The sequence below is a fragment of the Hyla sarda genome, chromosome 9 (genome assembly GCF_029499605.1).
Source record: "Hyla sarda isolate aHylSar1 chromosome 9, aHylSar1.hap1, whole genome shotgun sequence".
Classification (NCBI taxonomy): Eukaryota; Metazoa; Chordata; class Amphibia; order Anura; family Hylidae; genus Hyla; species Hyla sarda.
Window position 1 is genome coordinate 13325145 of NC_079197.1, and position 22011 is coordinate 13347155.

Consider the following 22011-nt stretch of genomic DNA (forward strand, 5'->3'; position numbering starts at 1 on the left):
CTGTGTTTTTGGTTCATAATTGCGCCATATTTATCAAAAAGACACACAGACTTTGATCTATTTTGCGCAAATAAAAATTCCCCTTGCTGTAGAATGTTACTTTTCTAAGGCAAGGCCGATGTGGTATGAGTTTGCCTTTTTTGTAAATGTTTGCACACTTTTTTTTTTTTTTAAGGCGCACGTGATAAATATCTTCCACTGAAATGTCAATAATGATTCACTGTTTTTCACAGTCACTTTCTGCGCTAAATTTTTTCACCAAATTACAGCCCAAAAAATGTCAGAAAGGCAGTGATAAATCTCCCCAATGTGAACTGACCAGGGTGCTCCGGTGGAAAACATTTTTCTTTTAAATCAACTGGTGCCAGAAAGTTAAACAGATTTGTAAATTACTACTATTAAAAAATCTTAATCCTTCCAGTACTTTTAAGGGGCTGTATACTACAGAGGAAATGCTTTACTTTTTGGATTTCTCTGATGTCACGACCACAGTGCTCTCTGCTGACATCTCTGTCCATTTTAGGAACTGTCCAGAGCAGCATATGTTTGCTATGGGGATTTTCTCCTGCTCTGGACAGTTCCTAAAATGGACAGCAGAGGTCAGCAGAGAGCATTGTGGTCGTGACATCAGAGAAATCCAAAAAGAAAAGCATTTCCTCTGTAGTATACAGCCCCTAAAAAGTACTAGAAGGATTAAGATTTTTTAATAGAAGTTTTTTTTTTTTTTTATAGTTTTCCACGGGAGTACCCCTTTAAACAGATTAGTAATTTACTTCTATTTAAAAATCTTAATCCTTTCAGTACTTATCAGCTGCTGTATAATAGAGAGGAAGTTCTTTTCTTTTTGAATTTCCTTTCTGTCTGACCACAGTGCTCTCTGCTGACACCTCTGTCCATTTTGGGAACTGTCCAGAGCAGGAGGAAAACCTATACTGCTCTGCACAGTTCCTGACAAGGACAGATATGACAGCAGAGAGCACTGTGGTCAGACAGAAAGAAAATTCTAAAAGAAAAGAACTTCCTCTGTATTATACAGCATTTTATAAGTATTGGAAGGATTAAGAATTTTAAATAGAAGTAATTTACAAATCTGTTAAACTTTTGTGGCACTAGTTGATTTAAAAAAAAAAAATGTTTTCCAGCAGAGTGCCCCTTTAACCCACTTATGAGTGACCTTCAGCACCAGCTGCCTAATCAGATTATCAGGTGCGGTGACCAAACACCACACCCTCAGCCAAAGGATTCACGGGATGCAGGCTGCATTACAGAATCACTTCAGTGATGAATTTACATCCAAAATAGAGCCTATTCCACATCAGCTAAAACAGGTTAGTACAAGGCATTCACAAGAACCTCTACATTATTCTCTAATAATAGCCTATTCTGCATTATATAAGCAAAAAAAAAAGAAAAATTCCTGGAATGCTTCTTTAACCCCTTAAGGACACAGCCGAGTTTATGTTTTCATTTTAATATTTTTCCTCCTCGCCTTCTAAAAATCAAGAAAATTCTTTTATATTTCCATCTTCGGAACCATATGAGGGCGTTCTTTGTGCGACCAATTGTACTTTGTAATGACATCACTCATTTAAAATGTCGACCAAAACAAAAAAATATATATTATTTGTGTGGGGTCATTGAAAAGAAAACCACAATTTTGCACATTTTGGAGGGTCTTGTCCTCACGCTGTACACTTTATGGTAAAAATGTGTTTTCTTTATTCTGTGGGTACATATGATTTAAATGATACCCATGGTTACATACCTTATTATTGTACTGTTAAAAAAAAAAAAATTAAAAAAAAAAAAATTATATATATATATATATATTTTTTTTATTTTTTTTATTTTTTTATTTTTTTTTTTACAAAATAAATATGTTTAAAATGTCCCTATTTTGACCACCTATAACTTTCTCGCTGATGTCCACCATTACCGGTGGGTCCCTGGCAGCTGATAGTAGCCGGGACCTTTAGTGCATGAAGGACGTAAACGTACGTCCTGGTGCGTTAAGTACCAGGACGTACATTTACGTCCCACGTCGTTAAGGGGTTAATAGACCATAAGTAGTCAACTCGTGACTAAAATGGTAAATTTTTCGTGCGGCATGCCTGGCGCAAGGATTTTTGCAAGCAGGAATTCAGAAAGCGGGAAAGTAGAAGTGTGAATGGGAGTGCGGAATCCCATAGAAGTCTATGGGCTTTAATATAAGGCGGAATTCCGGAAGCAGAAATTCCGCAGTGTGAATAGACCCTTAGTCTTTCAAAGATGATATCATTCTGATCAGTGTATCCGGCATCACCACAACTACAGTGACCCCACCCCCCCGACCTACGATGGCCCCGACATACGATCATTTCAACATACGATGGCCTCTCAGAGGCAGCATCAACATATGATGCTTTTGTATGTCGGGGCCATCGCATAAACGGCTATCCGGCAGCGCAGACTGCTTCAGCTGCCCCCTGATAGCCGTTTACGATGCCCCGTGTGGTCCACTGACGATCCCTTACCTGTCCTTGGGGCTCCGGCGCGTCCTCTTCGGGATCCCCTGCATCGACATCAACGTCATCACGTCGCCGCGCACTCGGTCCCGTCATCCAATAGGAGCGGCGTGCGGAGCGGCGTGATGGCGGCGACGGAGAGATCGAGGATGCCGGGGAAGCAGAGGCCTTGCCGGAGCGTCGGGGACACCTCGGGGACGCAGTGACAGCGATGGATGGCGACATCCAGGGCAGTGGTGACGGTCCGGAGCGACGGGGACAGGTGAGTACAACTTCCTCTAACAGTAGTCTTCAACCTGCGGACCTCCAGATGTTGAAAAACTACAACTCCCAGCATGCCCGGACAGCCGTTGGCTGTCCGGGCATGCTGGGTGTTGTAGTTTTGCAACATCTGGAGGTCCACAGGTTGTAGACCACTGTCCTATACTTTACATTGCACGGATCCCTCAACATACGATGGTTTCAACAAACGATGGTCCATTTGGAACGGATTATCATCATATGTTGAGGGACCACTGTATATACCTTGTGAAAGACTAAGGAAATCCTAACAACATGACCTGTTGAGGGGTCTTGAGGACCGCGATTGGGAAACCTTTCTGGCATCTTCTATTCACTTACTTGGAGCTCAAGTCCTTTTTATGTTTGATTCTTTTAGAACTTTTGAAAAACATCAGGAAAAAATGATAAATAAGCAATTTAATAGCATACTTTGTGTAAAACGTAGGACCCCCTGCTGTACGAACCAGCTGAAGCAGCAGCAGAGCTGTCCCTGAAGCTATGGGGCCCCAGTGGGATTTCTGCAACAGGGCCCCCAACCTACCACTTATAGTTCTAGTGTCATCTCATGTCAGGAATTTTTGAGTCCTCAGGTACCAGATGTGACTGCATTCCCTATAGCAGTGGCCTCCAGATGTTGCAAAACTACAACTCCCACCATGCCCGGACAGCCGTGGCTGCTGGGAGTTGTAGATTGGCAACAGCTGGAGCCACTCTGGTTGGGAAACACCCACCTAAAGCTCTTATTGACATCAATGGCTGCCTTCCCTCTCCCAGCTCAGGGAAAACCGTGCAGCGGCGCTTCACAAGGGTGGGGATTCCACTAGAGATGAGCGAACTTACAGTAAATTCAATTCGTCACGAACTTCTCAGCTCGGCAGTTGATGGCTTTTCCTGCATAAATTAGTTCAGCTTTCAGGTGCTCCGGTGGGCTGGAAAAGGTGGATACATTCCTAGGAAAGAGTCTCCTAGGACTGTATCCACCTTTTCCAGCCCACGGAAGCACCGGAAAGCTGAACTAATTTATGCAGGAAAAGTCATCAACTGCTGAGCCGAGAAGTTCGTGACGAATTGAATTTACTGTAAGTTCTCTCATCTCTATTAATTACATATTCGTGACATCACAGGACACACATATGCAGGGGAAATTTTTTCCTATTCTGACCCTTATAACTTTTTTATTTCTCCTTATACGGGGCCTGGATGAGGCTCATTTTTTTGCCCCCTGATCTGAAAAAACATTTTTGTTTTCACTGGACTTTTTGATCGTTTTTTTTTTTAATTAAATTTGGGAGTTGCAGTTAGTTACTAACTACAACTCCCAGCATTCCCCGATACAGCCTGTGGCTCAGCAGCTGGCCCAAAACGAAAACTACAACTCCCAGCATGTTGGACTATATACACTGCTCAAAAAACATAAAGGGAACACTTAACACAATGGCCCTCATTTACTTAGAAAATTGGGTTGTAAGTCTATCTTGCTTTCTTACCCGACTGCTTTTTCCCCCTGGTATTTATTATTATGTCGCATCCTGTTTGTCGCACGTGGGTTTTGTTGGTTTTGGTTTCCAACTCCTCTGAGTTGTCGGGAAAAAATCCACAACAATTGAACAAATTCGGGTTGGAAACCTTTATAAATACGTGGGAAAGCTCAGAAATGTCGGGTTACGCCCCTTTTCCGGGTTTGGTAGAATTCACATCGGGTCCGTCGGGAAAAAATGTTGCATCGTGTCGCAGACTGGCGCACAATGTCTGCAACATGGCGCAGACAAAGATGCGACAAAAAAACCCGACAAAACAAGTCGGGTTTAGAATAGTAAATGAGGGCCTATGTTACTCCAAGTCACTGACACTTCTGTGAAATCCCACTGTCCACTCAGGAAGAACACTGATTGACAATCAATTTCACATGGAACAGACAACAGGTGGAAATTATAGGCAATTAGCAAGACACCCCCAATAAAGGAGTGGTTCTGCAGGTGGTGACCACAGACCACTTCTCAGTTCCTATGCTTTCTGGCTGATGTTTTGGTCACTTTTGAATGCTGTCGGTGCTTTCACTCTAGTGGTAGCATGAGACGGAGTCTACAACCCACACAAGGGGCTCAGGTAGTGCAGCTCATTCAGGATGGCACATCAATGTGAGCTGTGGCAAGAAGGTTTGCTGTGTCTGTCAGCATAGTGTCCAGAGCATGGAGGCGCTACAAGGAGACAGGCCAGTACATCGGGAGACGTGGAGGAGGCCGTAGGAGGGCAACAACCCAGCAGCAGGACCGCTACCTCCGCCTATGTGCAAGCAGGAGCACTGCCAGAGCCCTGCAAAATGACCTCCAGCAGGCCACAAATGTGCATGTGTCCACTCAAACGGTCAGAAACAGACTCCATGAGGGTGGTATGAGGGCCCGACGTCCACAGGTGGGGGTTGTGCTTACAGCCCAACACCGTGCAGGACGTTTGGCATTAGCCAGAGAACACCAAGATTGGCAAATTTGCCACTGGCTCCCTGTGCTCTTTACAGTTGAAATCAGGTTCACACTGAGCACATGTGACAGAGTCTGGAGACGTCGTGGAGAACGTTCTGCTGCCTCCAACATCCTCCAGCATGACCGGTTTGGCGGTGGGTCAGTAATGATGTGGGGTGGCATTTCTTTGGGGAGCAACACAGCCCTCCATGTGCTTGCCAGAGGTAGCTTGACTGCCATTAGGTACCGAGATGAGATCCTCAGACCCCTTGTGAGACCATATGCTGGTGAGCTTGGCCCTGGGTTCCTCCTAATACAAGACAATGCTAGACCTCATGTGGCTGGAGTGTGTCAGCAGTTCCTACACATTGATGCTATGGACCGGCCGCCCGTTCCCCTGAATCCAATTGAGCACATCTGGGACGTCTCGCTCCATCCACCACAGACTGTCCAGGAGTTGGCGGATGCTTTAGTCCAGGTCTGGGAGGACATCCCTCAGGAGACCATCCTCCACCTCATCAGGAGCATGTCCAGGTGTTGTAGGGAGGTCATACGGGCACGTGGAGGCCACACACACACTACTGAGCCTCATTGGGACTTGTATTAACCCCTTAAGGACCGGGGTTTTTTCCGTTTTTGCATTTTCGTTTTTTGCTCCTTGCCTTTAAAAAATCATAACTCTTTCAATTTTGCACCTAAAAATCCATATGATGGCTTATTTTTTGCACCACCAATTCTACTTTGTAATGATGTCAGTCATTGTGCCCAAAAATCTACGGTGAAACGGGAAAAAAAATCATTGTGAGACAAAATTGAAAAAAAAAAACGCCATTTTGTAACTTTTGGGGGCTTCCGTTTCTACGTAGTACATTTTTCGGTAAAAATGACACCTTACCTTTATTCTGTAGGTCCATATGATTAAAATGATACCCTACTTATACAGGTTTGAATTTGTCGCACTTCTGGAAAAAATCATAACTTCATGCAGAAAAATGTATACGTTTAAAATTGTCATCTTCTGACCCCTATAACTTTTTTATTTTTCCGTGTATGGGGCGGTATGAGGGCTCATTTTTTGCGCCGTGATCTGAAGTTTTTAACGGTATCATTTTTGCATTGATAGGACTTATTGATCGCTTTTTATTCATTTTTTCATGATATAGAAAGTGACCAAAAATGCACTATTTTGGACTTTGGAATTTTTTTGCGCGCACGCCATTGACCGTGCGGTTTAATTAACGATATATTTTTATAATTCGGACATTTCCGCACGCGGCGATACCATTTATGTTTATTTTTATTTTTATTTACACTGTGTTTTTTCTTTTATGGGAAAAGGGGGGTGATTCAAACTTTTAATAGGGAAGGGGTTAAATGATGTTTATTCACTTTTTTTTTGCACTTTTTTTTTGCAGTGTTATAGGTCCCATAGGGACCTATAACACTGCACACACTGATCTTTATCATTGATCACTGGTTTCTCATAAGAAACCAGTGATCGATGATTCTGCCGCATGACTGCTCATGCCTGGATCTCAGGCACTGAGCAGTCATTCGGCGATCGGACAGCGAGGAGGCAGGTAGGGGCCCTCCCGCTGTCCTGTCAGCTGTTCGGGATGCCGCGATTTCACCGCGGCTATTCTCGAACAGCCCACTGAGCTAGCCGGCATGCTTTCGGTTTCACTTTAGACGCGGCGTTCAACTTTGAACGCCGCGTCTAAAGGGTTAATAGCGCGCGGCACAGCGATCAATGCCGCGCGCTATTAGCCACGGGTCCCGGCAGTTGTTAGAGGCCGGGCCCAAACCGCTATCACGCCGTGGCCCCGCGTTATAGATCGGGAGTGGACACATGACGTTCCAGTACATCATGTGTCCTTAAGGGGTTAAGGACATTACATAAAGTTGGATCAGCCTGTAGTGGGGTTTTCCTCTGTGATTTTGAGTGTGACTCCATATCCAGACCTCCATGGGTTGATACTTTTGATTTCAATTGATAATTTTTGTGTGATTTTGTTGTCAGTGCATTCAGCTATGTAAAGAGGAAAGTATTTCATACGATTAGTTCATTCATTCAGATCTAGGACGTGTTATCTTAGTGTTCTCTTTAGTTTTTTGAGCAGTGTAGTAGTATATTGTATAGGTCAGTGTTTCCCAACCAGGGGTGCCTCCAGCTGTTGCAGAACTACAACTCCCAGCATGCCCGGACAGCCAATGGCTGTCCGGGCATGCTGGGAGTTGTAGTTTTGCAACAGCTGGAGGCGCTCTGGTTGGGAAACACTGGTATAGTATATAGTGCAACATTCCGGGAGTTGGAGCATTGGTTGGATAAATACCAGCAGGGTCGCCAAAATACCAGCTGTGCTAGTAAAATACCGGCCAGGTGGCCCTACCTAAAGTTCCATTCACACTAAAGCCCCTTTCACAGTATAAAAATTCATCCGTAATAAACATCAGTCATAAAAATCTTGAAAATTGGCCGTTGAATGGGCGTTAGAAAATCCCATTATAGTCTATGGGATTTTTCTAATAGCCGTTTTAACCCGTTATCGCCCGTTATTAATAACGACCGTTATTTTGTGACGGGCGATAGTAACGGGAGAAATAGCGCATGCACTATTTCTTCCGTTCATTCGCCCGTCACAAAATAACGGCCGTTATTTATAACGGGCTATAACGGGTTAAAAAAAATCCCATAGACTATAATGGGATTTTCTAATGGCCGTTTAACGGCCGATTTCCAGGGTTTTTATAACGGAGGTATTTTTATAGTGTGAACGCAGCCTACGGAATTACCACCCTGAATTTGTGGGAAATCTGTGAGGACAGTAAGCGCCATCCCATTCGCTACAGCGCAGTTTCGGGACTTCTCCGGTAGATTTCGCTGTAGGATCGAACATGTTCAACCTTCTGACGGGGTTCAATTCTGTGTTGGAGAATTTCCTCAATAGAATCCCATTAAAAGGCTGCTACAAGCAGAAGCTGCGCAAAAATGTCATAGTGTGTACAGGGCCTAATAGTAAGACAGCCTGTTGCCCATGGCAGCCATGCAAAATGAAAGCTGAGCTCTGATTGGCTGGGTTTTATACATCTAAACTGTCTTGTTTAGAAAGATTGCATGTTGAGCTCTGATTGGTTGGGCCCCCATCATATCTATTTAATTGTAAGACTGTTGTCCATAGTAACCATAGTCTTAAAAAGAAATGAAAACTGATCTCTGATTGGTTAGGCCTTGTGTGATAGCCTGGGGGAGTAGGGTATATGGGGTGTGGCTGTGCGGTGAGTAAAGGGTGTCTGGTTAACCCTTTCTATTCGTGGCGCCAGGGTGTGGGCTCCTCTGTAATGCTTGTCCTACCGCCACACTTCCCAAGAGCGATAGGGAGGTATAGAATCATTGAATGTCCACAACCGGAGAGTTTGCTGAAAACAGTCGGAACGTTACTGAAGATGTTATGCAAGCTTCATAACCGGAAAACAGTCTCTATACAGGCAAAGCCTCTTAGAGATTGACAGTGGTTGCGACCTTAAGCGTTTTAGAGTCCGTAGACTGATATGCGCTGTTCCACTGGTTTTAGGGTATTTAGTTGAGGTCCAGTAGTCACGCTAGCTTTAGCGGGGATTTAGTTTAGGACTCACAGTTTAGTTTGGCTGAGGCCAGCAGGTTTTCTGGCCTAGCTTGTCTTTGAAAGTTGCGCAGATCCGTCCTGCTAGTCCGGCATCCACGAGAGCAGCAACCTAAGAGAGCGATAGTTACAGCTCCCTTATATGGGCAGGGGCTGGACTAGTGCTAATTGGTCCAATACTTCTGTCAATCATCTTTACATAGCGTTATGGGTAAACATGTGACCCAAGGACCTCCAAAGGTCCTCCAACATACCATAGTGGAATTAACATAGTCACATGACCGAAGGTCCTGCAATGCTAACAAGGTAAGTATACCAATATGCATTATATTAAATATACACATTATTAAATATGTACACATAAACATTATAGAATTAGAGAAGGAGGAGGCAACTAGGGGCTGTCCCACCTGGGGGACCCTACCTGAACGTAGTCACTCTGACGTTGGGGACCACCAAACAAGGTGCGGTATGCAATATGTTACTGGGACACCACACTTGTCATAACTATTCTATTGAAAGAATGTCGAACATAGCAAAACCATATTCTAAAAATAAAAAAGCAGCGCTCTGGTTGGTTGGGCCTCTTCATTACTATTTAGGTATAAAACTGTTGCTCATAGCAATAATGTTCTTATAAATAAGAAAAGCTGAACTCTGATTGGTTGGGCCTTATGTATCATAACCGTCTAATAGCCAGACTGCTGCCCATAGCAACCAATCAGCGCTCTGCTTTCAGTTCTTAACTTGATTTGTGGAAACAAACGGTGAGCTCTGATTGGCTGATATGAGTAACCAATCAGAACGCTTCTGAGGCACAAATGAGTTTGCCCGCCATTACTGCTGAGGTACTACAGGTCTCACAAAGCGCTGGGAGAGGGAACATCCCGATAAGTCACACACAGACACAAGGACGCGTCCACACGATAGTAAGTCTGCTCGGGCCGTTGTTATGAAGACTGTGACCCAGACCCGCCATGTTATGTCAGTCACAGAGGGGCCACCATATTGATTACGGCGGAGGAAGCGGAGCGCGCATGCGCCGGATCCTCATATTCCCCCTACGTTTCCCCCGGGTTTGTAATAGAGAGTGGGCGGGGCTGTGTCGTCACAGGCGGCGAGGCGGGGCTACGCTCGGGGTCGGAGCCATGGCCACACTGGATGCTGAGGTGAGGCGGATAGTGGCGGCGGACGGTCCGGGCCGCTGTATATTGGGGCGCCGGGGGGTGGAGAGCTGGGGTGTCCTGCTCCCTGTATGGGGGGGATCGTCCGGGTGCTCCGGCTGGTGAAGTGAGGAGGAGGAGGAGGGACACTGGCGGCTCTTGTTATTCCATGTGTGCCCTATGGAACTGCCTGATGCTCTATTATCCTACCTGCCCTATGTGTGACCTGTATTGTACAGCGCCCACTACAGTCCTGTGTGGTATTTACCCCACCTGTACCATGTGATTACAGTCAGGTGACCCCACTTGTCTACTGACCCCCCCTCTACCTTTATATATCACCTCCTGTACCATGTGATTACAGTCAGGTGACCCCACTTGTCTACTGACCCCCCCCTCTACCTTTATATATCCCCTCCTGTACCATGTGACTACAGTCAGGTGACCCCACTTGTCTGCTGACCCCCCTCTACCTTATATATCACCTCCTGTACCATGTGACTACAGTCAGGTGACCCCACTTGTCTACTGACCCCCCTCTACATTTATATATCCCCTCCTGTACCATGTGATTAGTCAGGTGACCCCACTTGTCTGCTGACCCCCCCTCCCCCTCTATATATCCCCTCCTGTACCATGTGACTACAGTCAGGTGACCCCACTTGTCTACTGACCCCCCTACCTTTAATCACATGGTACAGGAGGGGATAAGTCAGGTGACCCCACTTGTCTGCTGACCCCCCTCTACCTGACTAGTACCATGTGACTAGTCAGGTGACCCACCCACTACACCTCATATTACCCCTTCTATACCATGTGACTACAGTTGGGTGACCCCCAACTTTTTACTGACACCCCTACTACCTTATATTACTTCACCTGTACCATGTGACTACAGTCAGGTGACCCCACTTTTCTCCTGACGCTCCCTCTACCTCATTCTACCTTTCCTGTACCATGTGACTACGCTCAGGTGACCCCACTGTTTGTGCTCCCCACAATAGTATGCCTGTGGCCTTGGTCCGCCATCTTTGACACTGGCCAATAACAAAGAACGCTAAGTTGCTTGAAACTCCCTGACCCACTGTAACGAAACAACACCTCGTTGACATATTTTTAGACCTATTGCTTTGTCCCATAGAAGTCGGTGAATGCACCAGTCGCTGCCGGGGATGCGTTGTGTCATGATAATGGCGATTTTTCGGCTCGGGTGTAATTGGTGACTTGAATATAGAGCGGTGGTGTCCAAACCGGAGACCTCCTGCAAAACTACAACTCCCTGCATGCTGGGAGTTGTAGTTTTGCAATATCTAAAGACCACTGATCTAGTGTTATGATCACCTTGGTAACTTGCATCCCCCTAAGGCAGTGGTTTCCAAACTGCAGGTCTCCAGATGTTGCAAAACTACAACTCCCAGCATGCCCGGACAGCCGTTGGCTGTCCGGGCATGCTGGGAGTTGTAGTTTTGCAACATCTGGAGGGCCACAGTTTGGACCCCGCTGTCTTAAGGACATTGTTTGCCAACCTGTGTTTTAAAACCACAACTCCCATCATGCTCTGCATTATACTACAGCGGCATTTCCCAACCAGTAGCTCTCTGGCTGTTAAAAAAAAAAACTAGAACTCAACAGTCGGAGAGACAAAAGTTACGGCAATGGTTCCTGAAGGCAGGATATGGGGGGAGTTGTAGTTTTGCAACAGCCGGGGAGTCACAGCTTGGGGGACACAGCTGTAGTATGAGGGGGGCTGTCAGTGCACAATGGGAGTTGTAGTTTTGCACGAATTGGAGAACCACATGTTTGGGAAAGTATTGGTAGGGAATGATGGGAGTTTTAGTTCTGCAGCTGCTTGGAAGCCCATTGCCTTAGGCTGCATTCACACCACGTTTTTGCAGTACAGTTCCCGTATTCGTTTTCAATTTGAAAACCGTACGGAACCGTATTGAAAACCGTACGCATTGACTCTCCATTGAAAACCGTATTCCAAAAAATGCATCAGGTGTTGTCCGTTTTGCATCTTTTAAAGTTTTGTCAGTTTTTTTCCCCCTGTACCCAAAACTGTAGCCTACCATGGTTTTTGGTTCAGGTGAAAAACCGTATTAAACCGTATAGTTTTTTTTTTTTTTAACATGGGCGTCAATGGGAACCGTAGCGAACCATATGTGCGTACGGTTCCATCCTGTGTGCACCGTACGACTTTGCACAGTTTTTGTTTCTTGGAATTTCAATCAAACAATTGAAACTTTATTCATAATGGAGTAAAAATGTAAAAACTTATACGTTTTTTTTCTTAAAAAACGGATGCAACCGGACATCATTTTTCATACCGTATACGGGTTAAAATTTGTACACACATTTTGATACAGTTTAGTCCGGTTTTGAGGAATCCGTTTATCATCAAAAACCTGATACGGGAACTGTAGTGCAAAAAACGTGGTGTGAACACAGCCTAAGGGATAATGGGTACCATCTAGGGATCGACCGATATCGTTTTTTTAGGGCCAATACCGATAATCGGTGGAGGTTAGGGCCGATAGCCGATAACTTATACCGATATTCCGGTATAAGTTATCAGCTATTTATCCCCCCTCGACACCGCTGCAGATCATTGACTTAAAGCGGGCGCTTTAAATCAATGCACTGCAGTGGCTTTTGCGGTGCCATAGGCCGCCGCCGCCACCACCCGCTTCTCTCCCCTACCTGTCAGGGTGGTCCGGCCCATCCTTCCTTCCTTCCTGTAGTGTCCGGCGGCATTCCGGGTGGAGGGTGAACCGGTCCGGGCTGTCCTTCTCAGGGGGTCATCTTCTCCACTCCGTGCAGGCTCCGGCCTAGTACGCTGCATAGACGCCGCTGCACAGTGACGCCCGTGCGCAGCGACGCACCTGACGTCACGGCGTAGCGGCGTCTATGCAGCGTACTAGGCCGGAGCCTGCCCAGAGTGGAGAAGATGACCCCCAAAGGACGACAGCCCGGACCGGTTCACCCTCCATCAGGAATGCCGCCGGACACTACAGGAAGAATGGATGGCCTGGACCACCCCCATTACGGGTAAGTTTAATTTTTTTTATTGACTCGGAGGGTTTGGGAGGGGCCCGACCGGTATAGTGGTATGGGCAAAATTTCATACCTGTATACCGCCCAGCACTACGGTGGGGGGTGCGACACGGTGCGGTTGGTCGGGGGCGATCGCGGTGGGGGCGGCGCGGGGGGCATTATCGGCTTATCGGCAAGGTAATTGCCGATACCGATAATGCCCAAAATCGTGATTATCGGCCGATAATATCGGCCATACCGATAATCGGTCGATCCCTAGTACCATCCTGGTGCATTGTAAGGTTAGGTCAGTGTTTCCCAACCAGATTGCCTCCAGCTGTTGCAACACGAAAACTCCCAGTCTTGCAACAGCTGGAGGCACTCTGGTTGGGAACCACTGGGTTATGTGATGGCACTGCTCTTCAGATCTGTGATCTTTATAATAGTTGTATCAAAGAGCTTTCAAAAGTTCTGCAACTTTCTGCTATAATTGTGTATTGACTCCTCCCTTGTCAGTAGCGGATGAAACATTCGTGGTTTACATCCAGAGGCCGAAAAACGTGTCCTGGTCACTCCAGACTGTTGCAGGTACTTGGTTTGTGAGGAAAAAACCCACTGACGGTGTGACGAGCCCCACTGCTAAACAGGTTGTTCCCCCAATTTAAAATGATCTCCTATGCATAGGATAGTGCAGCGTATCCCAACTAGTGTGCCTCCAGCTGTTGCAAAACTACACTTCCCAGCATGCTGGGTAACCTCTGTATCAGGGATACGGATGAGCGGGTACCACGGTTTCTGGTTAGCAAATTAAGGTGTCTATACACATAACAGAAAAGTCAGCAGAATATGGTGATGTCATTGGGAGCAGGCAACTATCTAATGCAGTGTTTGCCACCCAGGGTGCCTGCAGCTGTTGCAAAACTACAACTTCCAGCATGTCCGGACAGCCAAAGATTGCTCTATAGTATTGTTTCCCAACCAGTGTACCTCCAGCCATTGCAAAACTAAAACTCCCAGCATGCTGGGAGTTGTAGTTTTTAGAGATAAGCGAACTTACAGTAAATTCGATTCGTCACGAACTTCTCGGCTCGGCAGTTGATGACTTTTCCTGCATAAATTAGTTCAGCTTTCAGGTGCTCCTGTGGGCTGGAAAAGGTGGATACAGTCCTAGGAGACTCTTTCCTAGGACTGTATCCACCTTTTCCAGCCCACCGGAGCACCTGAAAGCTGAACTAATTTATGCAGGATAAGTCATCAACTGCCGAGCCGAGAAGTTCGTGACGAATCGAATTTACTGTAAGTTCGCTCATCTCTAGTAGTTTTTCAACTCCTGGAGGCACCCTGTTTGGGAAACACTGTTGTAGGGGATCACAATCTTATATGTTAGGTCACTGTTTCCCAACCAGGATGCCTCCAGCTGTTGCAAAACTATAACTCCCAGCATGCATAACTCCCAGCAGAGTTGTAGTTTTGCAACAGCTGGAGACACCCTGGTTGGGAAACACTGATCTAATGTGTATGATGGGGGGAAGCAGCATCATCATACAGATAACTGAAGGAGACTGAAGAACGTCATCACCATATTCCTCTTATTGTCATGGACGATAGGATGCAGTGTTTGGCCAACAGGTATTGAAGGTGTTTGGTCACATGGTACAAAACAGCTGAAGACCATCTCCATAATAATTGCTGGGCCGCAGGGCATCTCCGTAAACTGGGATTGATGGGTAGAGGTGGAGCTTGGAAGGTGCAGTGATCGGACGAGTGCAGTTTACTCTGCTTTCGAAAAAAGTCTTCAGACCATTTCACATTTTCCCACATTTTGTTGGGTTACGGTCTCCTGCACTCAACATAGAAGAAATAGGAGTATGTTATGACATTTTATATTTACCTCTGTCTTCTTCCATTTCTTTTGATAATCTCTGAGATGTTTCTTCCCCTTGGTTGGAGTCTCCTGTGGTAAATTCAGCTGATTGGACAGGATTTGGGCAGACACCGCCCTGTGTATATAAGGTCTCACAGCTGACAATGTATATCAGAGAAAACACCAAGAAATGAGGTGCCTGTAGAGCTCAGAGATAGAATTAGGGAAGACACAGCCCTATCTCTGAGCTCTACAGGCAGTTGTTTCCCCCTCATGTCTTAATGTATATCAGAGCAAACACAATCAGCTGTGAGACCTTATATAGACAGGGCTGTGTCTTCCCTAATCCTATCTCTGAGCTCTACAGGCAGTTATTTCCTCCTCATGTCTTGGTGTTTGCTCTCATATACATTATGAGACCTTATATAGACAGGGCTGTGTCTTCCCTAATCCTATCTATATAAGGTCTCACGGCTGATAATGTATATGAGAGCAAACACCAAGACATGAGGAGGAAAGAACTGCCTGTAGAGCTCAGAGATAGAATTAGGGAAGACACAGCCCTATCTCTGAGCTCTAAAGGCAGTTCTTTCCTCCTCATGTCTTGGTGTTTGCTCTCATATACATTATCAGCTGTGAGACCTTATATAGACAGGGCTGTGTCTTTCCTAATCCTGTCTATATAAGGTCTCACAGCTGATAATGTATATGAGAGCAAACTCCAAGACATGAGGCGGAAAGAACTGCCTGTAGAGCTCAGAGACAGGATTTAGGAAGACACAGCCCTGTCTAAGGTCTTACAGCTGACAATGTATATCAGAGCAAACACCAAGGCACGAGGAGAAATAACGGCCTGTAGAGCTCAGAGACAGGGTTGTGTAGAGAAGGGGGCAAAAAAAATTCTACCTTTCTACCAAGCGCTCAGTGGCTTCCATAATTCTTACAAAAAAGAAGTTCGGAACATCCGTGACTTTTCCTAGAGCTGCCGGACCACCAAATTAAGTAAGGGTGCATTCACACCACGTATTTGCCATACAGTTCCCGTATCAAATCTTATGTTTTTAACTTTTCACTCCATTATGAATACAGTTTCACTTGTTTGATTGAAATTCCAAGAAAAAATCTGTGCAAAATCAAAAACCGCATGGTGCAAACGGGATGAAACTGTACGCACATACGGTTCTGTACAGTTCCCATTGACTCCCATGTTAAAAAAATAAAAATAAAATAAAAACTATTCGGTTTAATACGGTTTTTCACCTGGACAAAAAACCGTGGTAGGCTACAGTTTTGAGTGGAAAAACGGACAAAACCGTACAAGACGCAAAACGGATGCATTGTTTGTCATATGGTTTTCAATGGAGTCAATGCATAGTTTTCAATACTGTTCCATGCAGTTTTCACATTGAAAACGTATATGGGAACTGTATTGCAAAAAACATGGTGTGAATGCAGCCTAATCGGGGGAGAAGGACCTTGGTAAGAGGTGACCAAGACCCCAATGGTCACTCTGGTTGAGCTCCAAAGGTCCTGTGTGCAGATGCAGCCTCCAAAGGTCCTGTGTGCAGATGCAGATGTAGCAGAGTGGTACAGAAAGAAGCCCCAGTAAACAACACATGAATGTAAAAATAAATAAAAACACCCAAAAGACTTTCAGACTGAGAAAGGCTGGGTTCACACTACGGTTTGTAACTACGGTTCCCGTATACGGCTGGGAGGAGGGGGGCGGGGCTTAATCGCGGCGCCCGCACTCAGCCGTATTCGGAAACCGTAGTTAATGTATGTCTATGAACCGACCGGAGTGAACCGCAGCCTCCGGTCGGCTGCTTTTTCGGCCGTATGCGGTTTCCCGACCGCAGGCAAAAACGTGGTCGACCATAGACATACATTAACTACGGTTCCCGAATACGGCTGAGTGCGGGCGCCGCGATTAAGCCCCGCCCACCCATCCTCCCAGCCGTATACGGGAACCGTAGTTACAAACCGTAGTGTGAACCCAGCCAAACAAAGATTCTATTGTCAGATGAAACCAAGATTCACATTCCATTTTTACGGAGCAGAATTACGCTCAGAAAATACAGTGCAGCAGCCTCCCTTTGTTTTTAAATGGGATTCTGCTAGGGCTTGGCGGTATACCGGTTCATATCGAATACCAAATTTTTATTTTTTTTTGCTCACGATATGAATTTTGCCCATACCGCAATACCGGTTGGGCCACTCCCCCCCTCGAATGAGTGAATTATCCGCTGCAGCGTGCTGTCCCCTCATCGGGGAACTAATCATATTTGACCCGCAAGCACTATTCTGCTCCCCCCCCCCCCCCCCCCGCCATCACTTAAAAAAATACCGTGATACACGTTTTTGCTCATACCGCCTAGCCCTAGATTCTGCTGCGCCATTCACGCTGCAGAATTTCTGAATCCCATACTCCGTCCAAAGAATGAACGTGTCAATTCTTCCGGCAGAATCCGCTCTGAAATGCGTTTCCGTTTCCGGACCTAGCACCGGCTTGTTTTGCAGGCACTTGCTACAGATGGAATATCTCTAGATGGGGATGTGTGACCCTTGTGGCCTCATCCCCCAAGAAAACTGGAGGCCGGAATCATTGACAGAGGGGCTTCAGTAAAGGGTACGAATACTTATGTCACTACAATAGTAAAAAAATTTTTATATTTTTTTCAATAAATTTGTAAAGATCTGTAACATTCTCTGCTCACTGTGTCATTATGGAGGATTGAGGGCAGAATGATGGGGGACACAAGGAGCAACAGAATTAAGTGTAAAAAAGTGAAAGGGTCTGAAGACTTTCCGAATGCATTGTAGACCCCTGAATCATAAACACCATATAAACCATTCTGATAAAACCTGCATATGTCCATTACCAATACCAAAGCACGGTTGCCATCATACTCTATGTCCTGTCATATATAGACAGTGTTTGTTCTCCAGCTGCTGCACTACTACAACTCCCAGCATGCCCAGACAGCCACATCATATGCCCTTTACAAGTACCACATCACAGTTGGCATCATATATTTTGTAAGAATTTAGATGATTTATGGACTTTGTCCTCAGTACCCCAGTCTGTCCTACTCCAGCTGCTGCAAAACTACAACTCCCAGCATGCCCTGACAGCCGCAGGCTGTCAGGGCATGCTGGGAGTTGTAGTTTTGCAATCGTTTGGTTCACACTTATGGCCTGCGTGTGTTCCTTTTTTGGTCAAGCTAGTGTTTACCAACGGGGGTGCCTCCAGGTGTTGCACAACTACAACTCCCAGCATGCCCGGACAGCCTTTGGCTGTCCGGGCATGCTGGGAGTTGTAGTTTTGCAACACCTGGAGGCACCCTGGTAGGGAAACACTGGGTCAAGCACACATCTTCTCAGGGGATTTATGGACTTATACCCCCGTCTGTCCTACTCAAGCTGCTACAAAACTACAACTCCCAGCATGCCCGGACAGCCTTTGGCTGTCCGTGCATGCTGGGTGTTGTAGTTTTGCAACACCTGGAGAGATACTGGTTGGGAAATACTGGGTCAAGCACACATCTTCTCAGGGGTCCCCCGGATAGGCTTTTCCTCTATGGAGGTGTCATGAGGTTGGGCGACCATCATGGTTTTGACTAACCCTTTGTATGCTGAAGAACATACATGCCTTGTTCGTCTTCATTATGCCAGATGTCGATCCAGAGGGAAGCGTGAGAAATCCTTGCAGAAAGCACTGAATTAGCTAGTAGGTAAGGATTAAATTACATTTCTGCAAAGCAGGTTAACCTTCACACCTCCATCACATAATACAGACCTCCGCTGTGATACGTCACCTGACCGAAGCCGTACAGGAGACCCTGCAACAAGGGGGTTAAAAGCGTCTGGTCTCCTGGGAACCACCAGACAATTAAGAGTCTAATATGGCGGTAATGGCGAGATTAATCTACACTCTGGGGACGCGCATCTCACAGGGAATCGGGGCCTGCTGAGATATCCTGCAGGTGTCTGATTCAGATGGAGGTGGCTGCAAGAAGAGATAAGCGACGGGCGCTGAGATAGGCCGCACTTGGGTGGCCCCGTCTATCGCCGCAGGCTAATGCCATCACAGACGTGTAGTTAATGACATTTGTAGAAACGTGAGCGAGTATAGAGACTTCAGACGGGGGACATGAAGGTCGTCTCTATAGAATTGTGGAAGAAATTTTGCCGAACTGTCCAGTAGTATAAAACTATCTTGGGTTCAATACAGTTCCCGTATACATTTTCAATTTGAAAACCGTACGGAACCGTATTGAAGACCGTACGCATTGACTCTCCATTGAAAATCGTATGCCAAAAGATGCATCAGTTTGTATCCGTTTTGCATCCTGTACGGTTTGGTCAGTTTTTTTTCCCGTACCCAAAACCGTAGCCTACCACGGATTTTGGTCCGGGTGAAAAACCATATTGAAACGTATACGTTTTTTTTTTTTTTTACATGGCAGTCAATGGGAACCGTACAAACCCGTATGTGCGTACGGTTACATGCGGTTTTCACCATACGGTTTTTGACTTTGCAGAGTTTTTTTTTCCTTGGAGTTTCAATCAAACAAGTAAAACTTTATTCAAAATGGAGTGAAAAGTTAAAAACTTATGCGTTTTTTTTCTTAAAAAACGGATGCAACCGGATGTCATTTTTCAAACCGTATACGGGTTTACATTTGTACACACGTTTTGATACAGTTTAGTCCGGTTTTGAGGAATCCGTTTTTTCTCAAAAACCTGATACGGGAACTGTATTGCAAAAACGTGGTGTGAATGCACCCTTAGGGTGCATTCACACCACGTTTTTGTAATACAGTTACTGTATACGTTTTCAATTTGAAAACCGTACTGAACCGTATTGAAAACCGAATGCATTGACTCTCCATTGAAAACCGTATGCCAAAAGATGCATCAGGTTTGCATCCTGTACGGTTTTGTCCGTAGCCTACCACGGATTTTGGTCCGGGTGAAAAACCATATTGAAACGTATAAGTTTTTTTTTTTTTAACATGGGAGTCAATGGGAACCGTACAGAACCGTATGTGCGTACGGTTCCATCCGGTTTTTGACTTTGCACAGTTTTTTTTTTTTTCTTGGAATTTCAATCAAACAAGTAAAACTTTATTCATAATGGAGTGAAAAGTTAAAAACGTATACTTTTTTTCTTCTTAAAAACGGATGCAACCAGACATAATTTTTCAAACCATATACGTATTAAAATTTGTACACATGTTTTGATACAGTTTAGTCAGGTTTTGAGGAATTCGTTTTTTTTAATCAAGAACCTGATACAGGAAATCTATTGCAAAAACGTGGTGTGAACCCAGCCTAAGGCCTTAGTGGCCTTTTCTTTAGAGTTACGTCCACATAGGATGGAAACATTGCGATTTCTTACCAAATCATACAGATTTTAATGTGGTTTTGTTGCAGATTTGGCACAGGTTGGAAGAATGTAAAAAAAAAAAAATAAAATATATATATATATATATATATAATTATTTTCTAAGTTATGAATTTTGGTACAGCATTTCCATAGCATAATATTTAGGCCATGTTCACATGACGTAAAATGTGCAGAATGTCCGCCCGAAAAAAACAGTTGCGGACGTTTCGCAGATTTGTACGATTCGGCAGGCGCATTCTGAATGGAATGGTTAGAAAGAATAGACACGTCTTTTCTTTCTGCGGACGTTTGAATCGGAATTTCCGCGGCAGAAACATCTTCTACTGAAATACCATTGTGTGAACAGTGCAGCAGACTCCTATTGGAATCAATGTGACTCTGCCGCAGCAGAATGTCTGTGCGGAATATTCTGGTGGAATTCCACACGGACATTCCCCTATGTGAACGTACCTTTTAGGCTAGGTTCAGACTACGGAATCTCCGGGCAGAAAATTTCCGCCCGGAGATTCCGAGTGCGGCCAGAGCTGACTGAATCAGTCGGCGCTAGGACCGTGCGAACACTGAAGTCTCCAATAGACTGCAATGTGTTCCGCTCGGATTGCCGCCTGAAGAAAGAGAAACCCCTTTCTTCAGGCGGAAATTTCCAAGCAGATTTTCCGTTCACAATTTCCGCTTCACAAATTCCGAAGTGTGAATTTGTGAACGGAAACCCATTCACTACACTATACATTTTAGCTAGCGGAATTTCTGCCTGCAATTTCAAAGCAGAATTGCAGGCGGAAATTCCGTAGTCTGAACCTAGCCTTAGGGTCTTGGGTAATTAATGGTTAGCTTCTTGCAGTAGCCAGTGATTTATCAACTGCGACTTTTTAACATTTTTGCTAATTGTTTTGCACAATCTCATGCCAGCCCCGACAACACTTAGGAACTTGTCTATATCTAAGCTACTTTGCGACTGATGAATGTGCACCTCTTTCTATAATGACATATGCCAAGGAAAATGGGGTAAAAACTTGGCTTATACAAAGTTGCAAAACTGTAACTCCCAGCATGCCCATACAGCCAACTGCTGTTTTGTTTTGCAACTGCTGGAGGCACCCTGGTTGGGAAACACTGTCTAGGGCAGTGGTCTTCAACCTGCGGACCTCCAGATGTTGCAAAACTACAACTCCCAGCATGCACGGACAGCCAACGGCTGTCCGTGCATGCTGGGAGTTGTAGTTTTGCAACATCTGGAGGTCTGCAGGTTAAAGACCACTGGTCTAGGGGGCTGTGTAGTGTCTATTTTGGGAGCCTTCTAAAGTCATGTCTGGAGGACCTTAGGCCTCTATAGAAGTCAGTGGACATTCTATATGGACTTTGTCCTCAGTACCCTAGTCTGTCCTACTCCAGCTGCTGCAAAACTACAACTCCCAGCATGCCCATACAGCCAACTGCTGTTTTGTTTTGCAACTGCTGGAGGCACCCTGGTTGGGAAACACTGTCTAGGGCAGTGGTCTTCAACCTGCGGACCAACCTGCGGACCTCCAGATGTTGCAAAACTACAACTCCCAGCATGCACGGACAGCCAACAGCTGTCCGTGCATGCTGGGAGTTGTAGTTTTGCAACATCTGGAGGTCTGCAGGTTGAAGACCACTGGTCTAGGGGGCTGTGTAGTGTCTATTTTGGGAGC

The 22011-nt window shown here is 45.5% G+C and overlaps 1 protein-coding gene across 5 annotated transcripts in view; it reads left to right on the forward strand.

Annotated features, from left to right (window-relative positions):
• Window positions 1–9686: 9686 nt before the first annotated feature.
• Window positions 9687–22011, forward strand: part of EHMT1 (euchromatic histone lysine methyltransferase 1) — a 125300-nt gene continuing 112975 nt past the window's right edge. For 2 of the 5 annotated variants that reach the window (XM_056538654.1, XM_056538655.1), the window contains exon 1: window positions 9687–9794. In XM_056538654.1, the coding sequence (XP_056394629.1) occupies window positions 9687–9794 (108 nt within the window). Of the gene's footprint in view, window positions 9795–9992; window positions 10035–13592; window positions 13650–22011 lie in introns of those variants that run through there. The other 3 variants (XM_056538662.1, XM_056538659.1, XM_056538663.1) reach the window with 3 other exon arrangements.